This window comes from Moschus berezovskii, chromosome 13 (genome assembly GCF_049115385.1).
Source record: "Moschus berezovskii isolate FMDL1 chromosome 13, NW_MosBer_1.0, whole genome shotgun sequence".
In the NCBI taxonomy this organism is placed as follows: Eukaryota; Metazoa; Chordata; class Mammalia; order Artiodactyla; family Moschidae; genus Moschus; species Moschus berezovskii.
In genome coordinates this window covers 31,333,244-31,345,303 of record NC_142472.1, presented here as the reverse complement: position 1 = coordinate 31,345,303, position 12,060 = coordinate 31,333,244, and the positions used below count along the sequence as shown (strand labels likewise).

Here is a 12,060-nt window from a genome sequence, read left to right as displayed (position 1 = left end):
GTTTAAGCTTCAAGGTGTCATATTAATGAATGGTTGGAACAAAGTCGAATTGGGCTATATCTTAAATGTGTGGTCAGAATCCAGGTGACACGGGGACCTGAATATGAATGTTGACTGTTTTTGTTGGTGCTCCTGGAGTCAATTCCCTGTTGGCAGAGGGATGGGTTAGAGACGAATCTCTCTCAGGACATCCTCGCCACTAATGTGCCAACATAGCAGGTGCTAAATATTGATCCCAAAGCTCTGTGCTGCTGCTTGATGCATGCTGGGCTGCTTGGTCACTAGACTTGATAACATTCGCAGTGACCCTTAAATGTAGTTTGGAACTTATGAGTTGGAGCAGGAAACTCGGCAACAGTTTCCAGTATGACTAGCAGAGGGTATGAGGGCTACTTTGTGCCTACTTTGGAGCAGGAAAGCCAGGTCTAGGAAGGATGCACTGAACCTATTAAGAACTTGCAGAAATGGGAGGTGATACAAATATGTTATTTACCAGAGCCATATTTGGTGATACAAATATGGTAGTTACCAGAACCCTGCTTGACTGTAAACCCTATGCGAGTCAATAAAACAGATGTTATTGGAGCACAGAACTATTTTTTAAAAATGGAAGTTCAACTGACTTAGGTGGGCTTCCCTGGTGGCTCAGATGGTAAAGAATCTGCCTGCAATGCGGGAGACCAGGGTTCAATCCCTGAGTTGGGAAGGTCCCCTGGAGGGGGGCATGGCAACCCACTCCAGTATTTTTGCCTGGGGAATCTCCATGGACAGAGGAGACCTGTGGGTTATAGTCCATGGGGTTGCAGAGTCAGACCCAACTGAGTGACTTTCACTTCACTGACTTAGGTGCCAAAGCTGTTCACCTGAGCTTTGAGAGCCATGGGTATATATATGTGCAAAGTCGTGCCTGACCCCTTGTGACCCATTGGACTGTGGCCTGCCAGGTTCCTCTGTCCACAGAATTTTCCAGGCAAGAATACTGGAGTGGGTTGTCATTTCTTCCTTCAGGGGATCTTTCCAACCCATGGATCAAACCCATACCATTGAGTCACCTAGGAAGCTCTGTGAATCTGCAGAGCCAGGTCTCTGACACTGTGTTTTGGCAAGGGTGGAAGTACTCCAAAGCTCAACTACTTCCTTTCACACTATCATGAACACTTTTTTTCTTCTCAGCTTGATTATCCCAAATTTGTTCTTCATGAGTATTCATTTTTCCAGGTACAGAAGCATGCTCAAATTATAGGTTAATGACAAGAGGTAAATTCTAACAAAAACTGGAAAAGCAAGAATAAATAGATCTTTCCAACTTATGTCTTAGTTACATATCTTAAAAATGTATTTTTTAGAGAAAAGTTTTAATGAATCATGAAATTAAGAATAAACATAGCAAATTATAGGTGTCCAAGTATTAATCAAACATCTCTACATTTCAATTAGAATTTAAGATACAAGCATGGTGAACAGAGTTTTATTTAATGAATAAAGGAAGTCCTATTGCATCTCCCTGAGCAAAAAACTCCGTGGCTGTTTAAATGGGCTTCCCAGGTGGCTCAATGGTAAAGATTCCGCCTGCCACTGCAAGAGACACTGGAGATCCAGGTTTGATCCCTGGGTGAGGACTATCCCTTGGAGAAGGAAATGGCAACCTACTGCAGTATTCTTGCCTGGGAAATCCCACAGACAGAGGAGTCTGGCAGGTTATAGTCTATGGGGTGGCAAAGAGTTGGTCATGATTGAGTGAGCACATGTATACACAACCATTGCAGAGCCCTGAGGACCAAACCCACTACAGAGGACACATCAGTGCTCTACCTGTCTTCTGTGTCTCCTGGCACCTTGCTTGCGCCTTTGCTGTGAAAAGTCCTGTCTTGCATTGGTCATTAACCCTTTCCTTTTATACTTCAACAACTAGCCCTGTGATGGGGAAGGAAGTAGGCAATCAAAAATAAAAAGTGTTAAACTGAAATGCGTAATTATTGGTATTTTCAGGCTCAAATTCCATTCCAGGGGTAGGGGTGTGTGGTCCCTGTATTAAGCCAGAATTTTATTTCTTCTCTGTGCATTAGAACTGTTTTGAGAAATAAACTCCTTTGAAGTATGCTGAAGCTTTATAATATGTTCATGTAGCCAAGCCAGAGGCCACGGCAACAGGCTTCATTCTAATCTCCTTTAATAGTTCAAAAAATATTAGTTACCAACTAAGACTGGTTTTAAAAAATTCTTTAGGTTGATAAAAGGGTACTTTTAAATAAAAATGTGAAGTACTTCCCTTACAGTCCAGGGAATCTGCCTTCCAATGCAGGGAACTCGGGTTTGATACCTGGTTGGGGAACTAAGATCCCACATGCCTCCTGTTATGGCCAAAATATAATAAAAAACATGGAAACATTTGAATAGTATTAATCTTTTTTTCTTATTTGCTATGCATCTACATTTTTTTTATAGTCTCTCTGTATGGAATATCATGTGTATTATATAACATGTATTATATTCTAGATATATTTCTCCCTTTGACTGTAAGTTAAACAAGTATCTTTAATTTTGACCAGAGGTATACTATCGTGTAAAATGCACATTGTCTTTCATTATTCACGTAGTTGTCTCTCATGGTATAAGGCAGATAGAGGCATGAATGATTTCCAAATGAAACCCAAACCATACTCTGGCAGCTTTATCCTCCCATGAGTGGCCAAACCAGTGGTTAAGTAATCCAGATGTAAAGCTTCATTCTGACGCTCAGTTCAGTGAAATCAGACAGGCCTTATTTTAAAATTCTGCTCTAGTCTTCAATCGAGACACACCCTTGGTATCTCAGAGAAGTGAAGCAATTGACCTAAAGTAGAAATTAATATCACTTGTATCTTAATAAATACTAAAAACAAAAGAATGGATACTGATACACCATTGATGTAACTAGTTAATGCCTATTTTTATTTTCCTTTACTAAAACAGTGTGAACTATTGTGCACAAGATGACTAATAATGTTTTTGATCTACACTATTTAGCCCATTTTCAAAGCTGAGACTTTGGCACATACCTCCTGGTCTTTCTGCACATTGAAAAGAGGGTAAATGGCCAATTTGAGATGTTACTACAAGTGAAACTCAAAACCCATAAACCTTTGAAAGTTCTGACATGCATGTTCAAAAGCGTCAAACCCATCAACTGTCTATCCAGCATCTTGCCACACTGGGCAAAGAGTGAACTCATTTATCTGACATCATCACTATCTTATATAACCTGGAGGCGAGTAGTCCCTGAGACAAAGGTGTATTGGAGAAAGAATTTATGCAAAAAGTTTGGTTGGGAGTACCTGCACTTGGTTTTGGCTTTCTTCTTTCACAGACAATGCCCAGAGCATGTTCTGACAAGGAGAGCTCTGGCAGGGCCTTAAAATCTCAACACACATAAATGACTGTTTTCAGTAACAGCAATCAATTTGTCATCCTCAAATGAATCTCAATAGTTTCTAAGAAAATAAAAGGCAAGAAACCAGAATATCTAGCAAAGATATCCCTAAATGCTAAGCAGTCAACTAATGCATACTGTATCATTGTACTTTTAACCTATAACAGTATCCAAATAATGACCACTGCCTTATCAACTGGTATTTGTAAGAATTTTCATGAAGTTGAGGTGATGATTCCTTCACCTTAGTGAGATGACCTGGAACACTGGAAAACTCTTTTAACACACTGAAAAGTGAACATCAGCTGTTTTCAACCTGTTTAGATATTCATTTAATATTTCATTTTTTATATTCTGAAAATGAATTCTCTATTGGTTTATAGACAAACTCAACATTTAATGGATTGGTTGGAAGCTTCTTGAGGAATCCAGTTTTCCTTATTTATCTTTAAATAATAATTCTTATCAGGACTTTATATATACTTATACCAAGTCCTCTTCTAGCTTCAGCTGGTTTATTACCATGTTCCACATTCAAACTAGTGAATTATGGTTTACAACGGACTGCATTGAAAAAACAAAAAAAGATAAATTAGCAATTTCTAGTTCAGTAGTTCTCAAACTATACATAATCACTAGTGGAATGATTAAAAATGCAAATCCCTAAGCAACAGGGTAAGAAACTGATTCAATAATTATGGAAAGAGGTCCTTAATCTACATCTTCAATAAACACCCAATGGCATCTGATAAATTTATCTAGATTAGACTTTGAAAGCTGCTCATGTGTTAAAAAGATAAAAAAATTAACTCTCAGAATTTCTATACCAAAATAGTTTTATCAGTGCATATGGCAGTATCTGATGAACAGTCAGAAACTGGTTAATCAAATTTTTGTGCTTTACAAATCCTGAAAAACTATACAGTGAATAAGAAACTCTGCCCTATTTTCCCCCTAATATTCTAATTCTGAGACCATCAGGATTAGACCTTAAGAGTATTAGAACTGCAACATTCAGCATTCCAAAGTTGAAACCGAAGAGTAAATAATTTCCAAATTAATTTAGCTTTGTGTTTTTTGAAAAGCATAGAGGGCACTAAAGGTACCCTTTTATAGCAAGACATTATAGCAATGTCTTGGTTTAGGAGGCTATATAGTTCCTTGAAAGCCAATTTCAAAAAACAAAACAGAAGACAGCCTGTACTAAGACTTCTTAACCAAGACCTTAGAACAGGAAACGAGAGATTAAACAATAACGACAGGTAAATCATTTCCTAGACTTCCGGTGATTCTTGGCAGCAAAAGGTTGTGCTTTTGGAAAAAAAATAATCAGCCATTAAGTGACTAATCAAGTGACTTACTACAAATAAGAAACCCAGTATTTGTCAAGATGGGCTTGTAAGAGCTTGTTGCATGCTTGCTTCCAAAAGATAACTACAAACACTGGCCTTTTTTTTTTTCCATACTGCAGTGTAAAATTTAACAATTTCCTGGATAATCTGATTAAACAACTAAGACAGTGCCTCTCAAGTTGGCCTCTCAAACAGCTAAGCTGGTGCTGCTTGGGCCTGAATTATTAGGCCAATATAGGATGAAATTCCCTGATACCCAGTACCTGAATCAAAACAAGTTATATTTTCCATGTCTTTTTCTTGTATCATGGCAATAAGTCTAACAGTCTAAAACCAGAGACTAGGAAAAACATGGCCAGTTAAGTCAAGAAAACATTTTGCCTCAATTATAAGCATTGATCTGTGTATACTGCATGCCTGACACATAGAGACCCGTCAATAAATGTTGAACCAAACTCCTTTCTCTGGTCTTAAATCAGCCTTGATATTCATTCTTAATAACTTTACATATGGTTCATCCTTTAGGTAAGTCTCTTGAATGAATTACTTAAGATTTTTTTTAAACCTGCAAAACAAAGGCCAGCCTGCAAATCAGCAATACAGGAACCAAAATGAGCCCTCCTATGATTAATACTGTTAAGTGAGTCAAGTGCTCAATTATTTCTCTCCTGATTGCTAGAATTATCCCTGAAAATCACCAAATCTCCACTTTACTTTAAAGCAGCAAACATAAGAGTATCTCACAGATAAATGAAACTGTCTGTCACTGAAGTGCTATTTCTAAAATGGTTTCTTTTTCACTTCAAAAAAAAAAATCAAAGAAAATGTAAAATAAGACAGTACAGCTCAGTTTAATTTCAAACGTTAATATATTTTCTATTTTATATTGAACATATGCATCTGTAACCCCTCATTGGCAGCAACTATCACATCCTCGTAAAAGGGGCAAAATCTGTAAGATGCCTCTTAAAATAAATATTCTTCTTTATAAAATAATAAAACTTCAAATAAATATTCTTTACACTAAACAATATGTTGAAAAAAATTAGAAAATAAAGGTTGAATTTTACTGTAACTGTACAATATACATGAAGTCCAAAGGGAAATCAGAGTCTTACAATAAAGGCTTTCTGTAAGGCAAAATACAATCTAAAAACATACTGATTGATTCACATTCTTCCGAATGTACAACATATTAGTATAATATTTTGTGAATGTGCCGTATAGTACGGCACAACTTGTTTTTCACAGTTGCAAATATTATTGTATATACAAAAATATAGCACATTATCTCTGGAGAAAACAGTGGGGGTGGGGGAGGGGAGAGGGGAAGTCATCTGCTAATTTACAAATTTTGCAAGTACTATTCACAAACAAAAACTTCGCCTAGAGTGTCTATTGCTTTAGCTTATGCAACAGGTAGGTCACCAAGGTCTGTATCCCATATTCTGAGCTCCACTAGCTGAGTTCTAACAAGCATATCAATTAAAATGGCACATGGATGAAAAAAGCATTTCACTGCAAACAGCACAGGATATCCCAACCCTCTATCAACAGTGCCAAGATTCTAGCTGTTTAGTTGGTTGCATATTAAAAAAAAAAAACAAAAACAGGAGGGGCAGAGGGAAATAATCCTTATGACTGCAATCTTCCTGATTCATGATGCTATGTTGGTTTTTCAAAGTTCCTGGGTGGGACAGTGGGAACTTTGCAGCAAACTGTGTTTGAATTTTTACAACGGCATCCGGGCCTGTTCACCCGGTCATAACACCCCTGGCACAATTTAAGGCAACCCTTGGCTGGCAGGTAACACCATAAGCAAGGCAGAAAGAGGGACATGACGCCCATGGCTGACCAACGTGTACAACAGTGAGACTGGCTACAAGAGCACGGGTTGTCCGCACAGTTGTCCTCATCGTCGTTGGAACAGTGATAGAAGAGACCCTTCACACAGCACACGCAGGTCCCGTAGTCGATCACGTTCTGGGCCGAGCAAAGGCACTGCTTGTCGCAGATCCAGTCTGACGGCAGAGGCCTCGGATAGGTGCACTCCTTGCACTTGCACTTGCCGCAGTCCTCACACTTGTAGGCGTGCAGCCCTACATCTTCCTTGCTCAGCGGCTTTAGCTCACCTGGCTTGAGCTCCGATTTGGGCTGCACTCGGATGATCCTGTCTGCCAGAGGCCCCGAGGAGAAGGAGGATCCTAGGAGCCTCTGTTCGGAGGAATTGCTGCTAGTACTTGTCCTCGTGCTGCTGCGAGAGCCCGAGCTGACTGTGCTGATGGATCGGGCCAGAGGGGCCCTGGCCGAAGGGTGCGCCGGCGGGTGCTGGGGCCGGGCGGGCTGGCGGGGCTCGGGCAGCCCGTGGAGTCTTTCGTGTTTGTGCTGGGCCGTGGGGCGAGGAGCAGGCTTGAGGCCAGCTCTGGGGAGCACAGTGGGCCCCTCCGTGTACTCATTCGTGTTCCGGATGGCCCTGATCTGATCCAGAGATAGCACGTGTACCTGCTGGGGGAGGGCGTCCCTGGGGTCGGGCTCCCCACGCTGCCGGCCACTGTCACGGGGTGCCTGCAGCAACGGCTGCGACCCGCTGCCACTCTGAGCTCTGGCCTCCATCAGGTCTGGGAAGTGTAGTCACTCCAGCAGGCTTAGAACACATCTGAATTCCTGCGGAAACCAAGAGGAAGGAGACAGTTTACACTCCAGATACTACCCACTCTCCACCCACCTGGCTTAACTCTTCACTCCCCACGTCCCCTGGAGAAAGACTTTGAAAATGGAGTGGCTGTGGAACGTACTGGGACAGCCGTCTGATCCATGCCTGCACCCAAAATTAAAAATTACAGCTAGGTAGCCACTGTTCTTTAATCCTGTGAAGTGTAGTGACACCAAACTGATCTTTGCTTCAATCACACAAGTAAGGATTCCTTACTCTTATAAGCAAAAAATCTGCAAGGTTCAGGTTCCCTGTAAAAACTGCAGGAAAATACTCTTGGAACATAACAGTCATACTGACATTTTCAAAAGCTGAATACCTTTTCAAATCGTGAAGTAGGTTTCAACTTATCATGGTCATTTTTGCCTGGAACTTCCATAGATACAGCCTAGAAATTCTTGGTTCCTACTTTACATCTGCTTTTACATTAAACAGCTTGAACTATTCTGTGACTTTACAAAATCCCATAGGATGAAATGACATGCAAAAAAAGGGTAAATACTTCTGTTTCCCAGGAATATACACTTTATACAACAAGCATGCATTATCATTAACTATATAGTACTATGAAGTTATAGAATTGAAAACACATCAATTTAAATCCTGTTAGGTGCCAGGAATACAATGGAGCAAACTTACACCTCGAGCAACAAAAAGACAGGATCTTATTTTCAACTCCCCAACAACTTGAGAATCACATATTTTACAACCTGAAAGCCTCGGAGAACATCTTAAATTCTGCAGCTAAAAGACCCGTTTTCCCTGTTTTGGAAATCAATCATGTCAAAATCTTAACTGCTTTTGCCCATTTCCCAAAACCTAATAATTGAAAACATACACTGATTGGTGATAACAGGAAGTGATTTAAAAATTCAAATGTCACATCGCAAATCTATCAATCCTGACAAGTAACCGCTTAAATTGCCATCCCTCTGTTAAATTTCAAAACGATCATCCTCTTTGTCAACCCAGTCTACAATGACCAAAAACACGCAAAAGTGGACCTTCATCCAGCCTGACTTTTTAGAAAACAGACACAGGCAGGTGACACACGCCTTCCAAATCGGAAAAAGGCAGAGCTGGAAACCGGATCTCAGCTCCAACAGAAAGGCAGACAAGACAGCGCTGTTCTTAGTTTATCGGCTCTATCTGCGCCCCAACGCCGTCCCCAGCAGGTGGGACTGAGTCGGAGCCCCGAGGGACTTTTCTACAGGACGACAGACGCAGCCCAGCGGCCAAGCTGGCCCCCTGCGCACAATCCCGGGACGGACAGACAGGCGGGGCGGGGGGCGGGGGAGGGGGCCTGGGCGCCTAGCAAAGGAACATGCCCTGGAACGCTGGAGGAATCCCTCCCTGCCTTCCCAGATAGAAATCTCCCCCACCCCAGAGAACTGGCTCCCAGCTCCAAGAGGCAGCCGCTCCACCCTCAGGCGGAGGTCACACAACCCATCGCAGGACGTTCTGGCCAAGGCCCTCGGACGCAGAGCACTGGTTTCCAGCCCCAACTCCGCGAGGAAGAAAGTCCTGCCCGAGACACAGAGCCGGGTCATCTAACCCTGGCACACTTGGCGACGCCACCCCGCGCTGACCTCAGGGGGCAATGCCTGCAATGTGCACGCGCCTGTATATTAAAAATATACATTTGTATGCAGGTATGTATTCCTTCAAGTCACAGAAAAACTGCTTTAAAAATTAAGAACATTTTCCAGCGCCCTACGCCGAGCATGCAATACCCAGGTCCCTAAGCTGGACACTCGCCGCTATGCTTGCAGTGCAAAGTAGCATCTTTTGGGGGTAAGGCAGTTTCCTAAAGTGATTTCCGCTGATCCCTCTTCCCCTTCGCAGCACCACCCCACCCCGTCAACCCCCCTGCTTTGAAAGTGCTTTGAAACCCCCCATTAAGAACTGTGTGTGATCAGACTAAGGATGAGGGAAAAAGGACTTCAGCACAAGGGTGGGGCAAACCGACACAGAAACCGCTTTGTAAAACCGCACAAGGTTCCGAATTAAACACACAGCAGCAACCACACACAAAAAGTGGATCCGTCCATCAAAGTAAAGAGAAAAAACCCCCAAACCTAGTCTCTTTTGCCACCTATTTTCAGGTAATGGAAAACGATCGCGACCGCTTGATGACTTTCTTCCTGTGCTGGGTCAGCCCAATCGTCCAAAAAAAAAAAAAAAAAGCGTGACCCAGGCCGACCGCGGCGAACGGAAAAAAGAGAAAGCTGCACTTCCGAACCGCGGAGACGCGGCGCCAGGCAGGGCGACGCTCCCACCCTCTGCGTGCTCGCCGCAGTCCACGCCGCCCGGGCCGGGGGCGCCCTCCACTCGCCACCCTGTCCTCTATTTTTCCACCTGCGAGGCAGCGCCCCGCGCCCCCTCGGCACCCCGGCGCCCCTGCCTCGGGACTGCCTCTCCCGGGACCTGCCTTCCCCCGAGAGAACAAGTTCGAAATGCGGGCGCCTTCAGCGGCGCCCCCGGAAAACACAAAGTGCTTCCCTCCCTCTCCCGCTCTAAGCGCCCAGTTCGCCGCCGCGAGCCCCCCAGCGCGGGTGCGCTGGGTCGTGGGACCGGGGACACGGCACCCCGCACGCGCTGCAACCCCCCTACCCGCCGAGGCAGGCCGAGGCTGATCCGCGGGCAGCTCCCGGGCTCCCCACGGAAAACCTGTGGGGTGAGAGAAAGGGAGGCCCGAGGAGAGACGGACCCCAGTGCCGGTCCGGCTGCACCTACTCCATGTTGCCCACAACGCGCCGGCCGCGGCGCCAGGAGGGGACGAGCCGGCCAAACGCGCCTCACCGTGATCGCGGCTTTGCACCAACCCCTCTCCGTTGGATTCTCTTCTTTCCGCGATGTGCAAATAAATCCAGCCCTGATGCAAACTTTTTGCCTCCCCTTCCTTCCAAACTCTGCTTCAGTCTAACTTCTGAGCGATTGGCTGGACGAGAAAAAGAGAGGAAAAAAAAATCCGGAGCCAAGTCCTAGCCGAAGAACACTCTGGAGTTCGGGGCTGGAGGCGACCCCCCTTCTAGAAGCGCACGCGGAGTATTTCCTTCCCCCCCTCCCCTTTTTTCTCAATGAACTGGAGGCCGAAGCGCCAACGGCGAGTCTCCTCTCCCGGCAGATGAGCGAATGAGAAAAGAAAACGGCCTTCACGAGGACTTAAAAGCCAGATGGCCAAGTCGTGCGGCCGCGGCCGCGTCCGACCGGAGGCGGCGGGCCGGGCCGAGCCGGGCCGGGCGGGCGCGGGGGCCTGGGCGCTGCGCGCTCCGCCGGCCCCTCTCCTCCGCTCGCGCTGCGGCGCGCAGCTCTCGGCGGTGCAGACTGAGCGTTGTGTAGGCACGGCGGCGAGGCCGAGGCGGGGGCGGTGGGTGCGAAAGAGGAGGAGGAGGAGGAGGAGGAGGGTCTGGGGCCCGGCCGGGGGGGCTCGCCGTTGGCCTGCGCCCTCGCCTTTCCGGAGGAGGCAGGGAGCTCTGCGGCGGCCGCGGCAGCAGTAAATGGCGTCATGTGGATCCGAGGCGGAACAGAGCAGTTGTTGTCCCAGAGGATATATCGCATCCGGTCCCAGCTCATTGGCTCCGCAGGGCTACATTCACTCACACTCCAGCGCCCGCCAGCGCTCCGAGCCGCAGGAGGCATTCAAAAGGGCAACCGCGCCGCCCCGCGCGTACCCGGGCCGGTCCTGCCGCCCGGGCCGCCGTCACGCGCGGTGCCCGCGGGGCCGGGCTGGGCACGGCGGGGTCAGTTGATCTAGTTTCAAGGAAACACTGACCTTAAAGTTTTCCCCAGAGGCCAGGAGGACGAACCTTGAGCTCGGCGGATTTAGGGAACTTTCTCCCCGCCACTAGAAGGGAATGAACGTTTCAGACTAATCCCGGCCAGGCTGTGTTAGCATTAAAAACCAGTTGCGGGTTTTGAGACTTTCTTCGGAATCCATTGCAAGACAGGCTCTCCCCTTTTCTGTTCCCCCTCGAGGGGGCGACGGGGAGAGAAGCAGGGGGAGGGGAAGGGGAGCGGGAAGTGAGGTGGGAGGGCTATTGGTTTATCCTTTGTCTACTGGATTAACCCGATTATACACCAGGCACCGGGACAAACCGCCACCCCCACCTCCGAGCGGCGTACGAGAGGGGCGGAATGCAGATTCGGGTTTCAAGTACCTTCTGCTCTGGCCGGGATTTGCTTTTGATGGTGTCAATTGTAGCTTTTCGGTTTAATATTAGATGTTCTAACAGAGGGAGCTACAGATGGAAGATTTCTGAAGATCTGTTTTACTGTTTTGTTGCACGCAATTGCTGATGGAAATGCTACAGTCTAGGCCTTTAAAAAATTTAGTTAACTCAGTCCTACACACGTACACGATTACTAAGGGCCACATCACGGGCTTCTGAAATGGGAGGGGGCTAGCCGTTCCACTGCAGATTTCCTCCTCCACTAGAAGAATCATCTTTCATTTCCGATTCTCCTTGTCAGGTAGAACATTCCCCAAGAAGATTGTATTGTCCATTTTGAAGGTGATCTATTTTCCCACTTACAAAACGAAATGTAAAGATAGAAAAAGCATACATGTGCACTGCTCTAACTGC

The 12,060-nt window shown here is 45.7% G+C and overlaps 1 protein-coding gene across 1 annotated transcript; it reads right to left on the bottom strand.

Moving 5' to 3' along the window:
* Window positions 1-4,341: 4,341 nt before the first annotated feature.
* Window positions 4,342-10,972, bottom strand: SPRY2 (sprouty RTK signaling antagonist 2). The gene is made up of 2 exons (XM_055426547.2): window positions 10,277-10,972; window positions 4,342-7,425 (listed from the first exon to the last, which is right to left on the bottom strand). Exon 2 carries the CDS (start codon window positions 7,372-7,374, stop codon window positions 6,427-6,429), a length of 948 nt encoding a protein of 315 aa, XP_055282522.1. The 5' UTR covers window positions 7,375-7,425; window positions 10,277-10,972; the 3' UTR covers window positions 4,342-6,426.
* Between the last annotated feature and the right edge of the window lie 1,088 nt (window positions 10,973-12,060).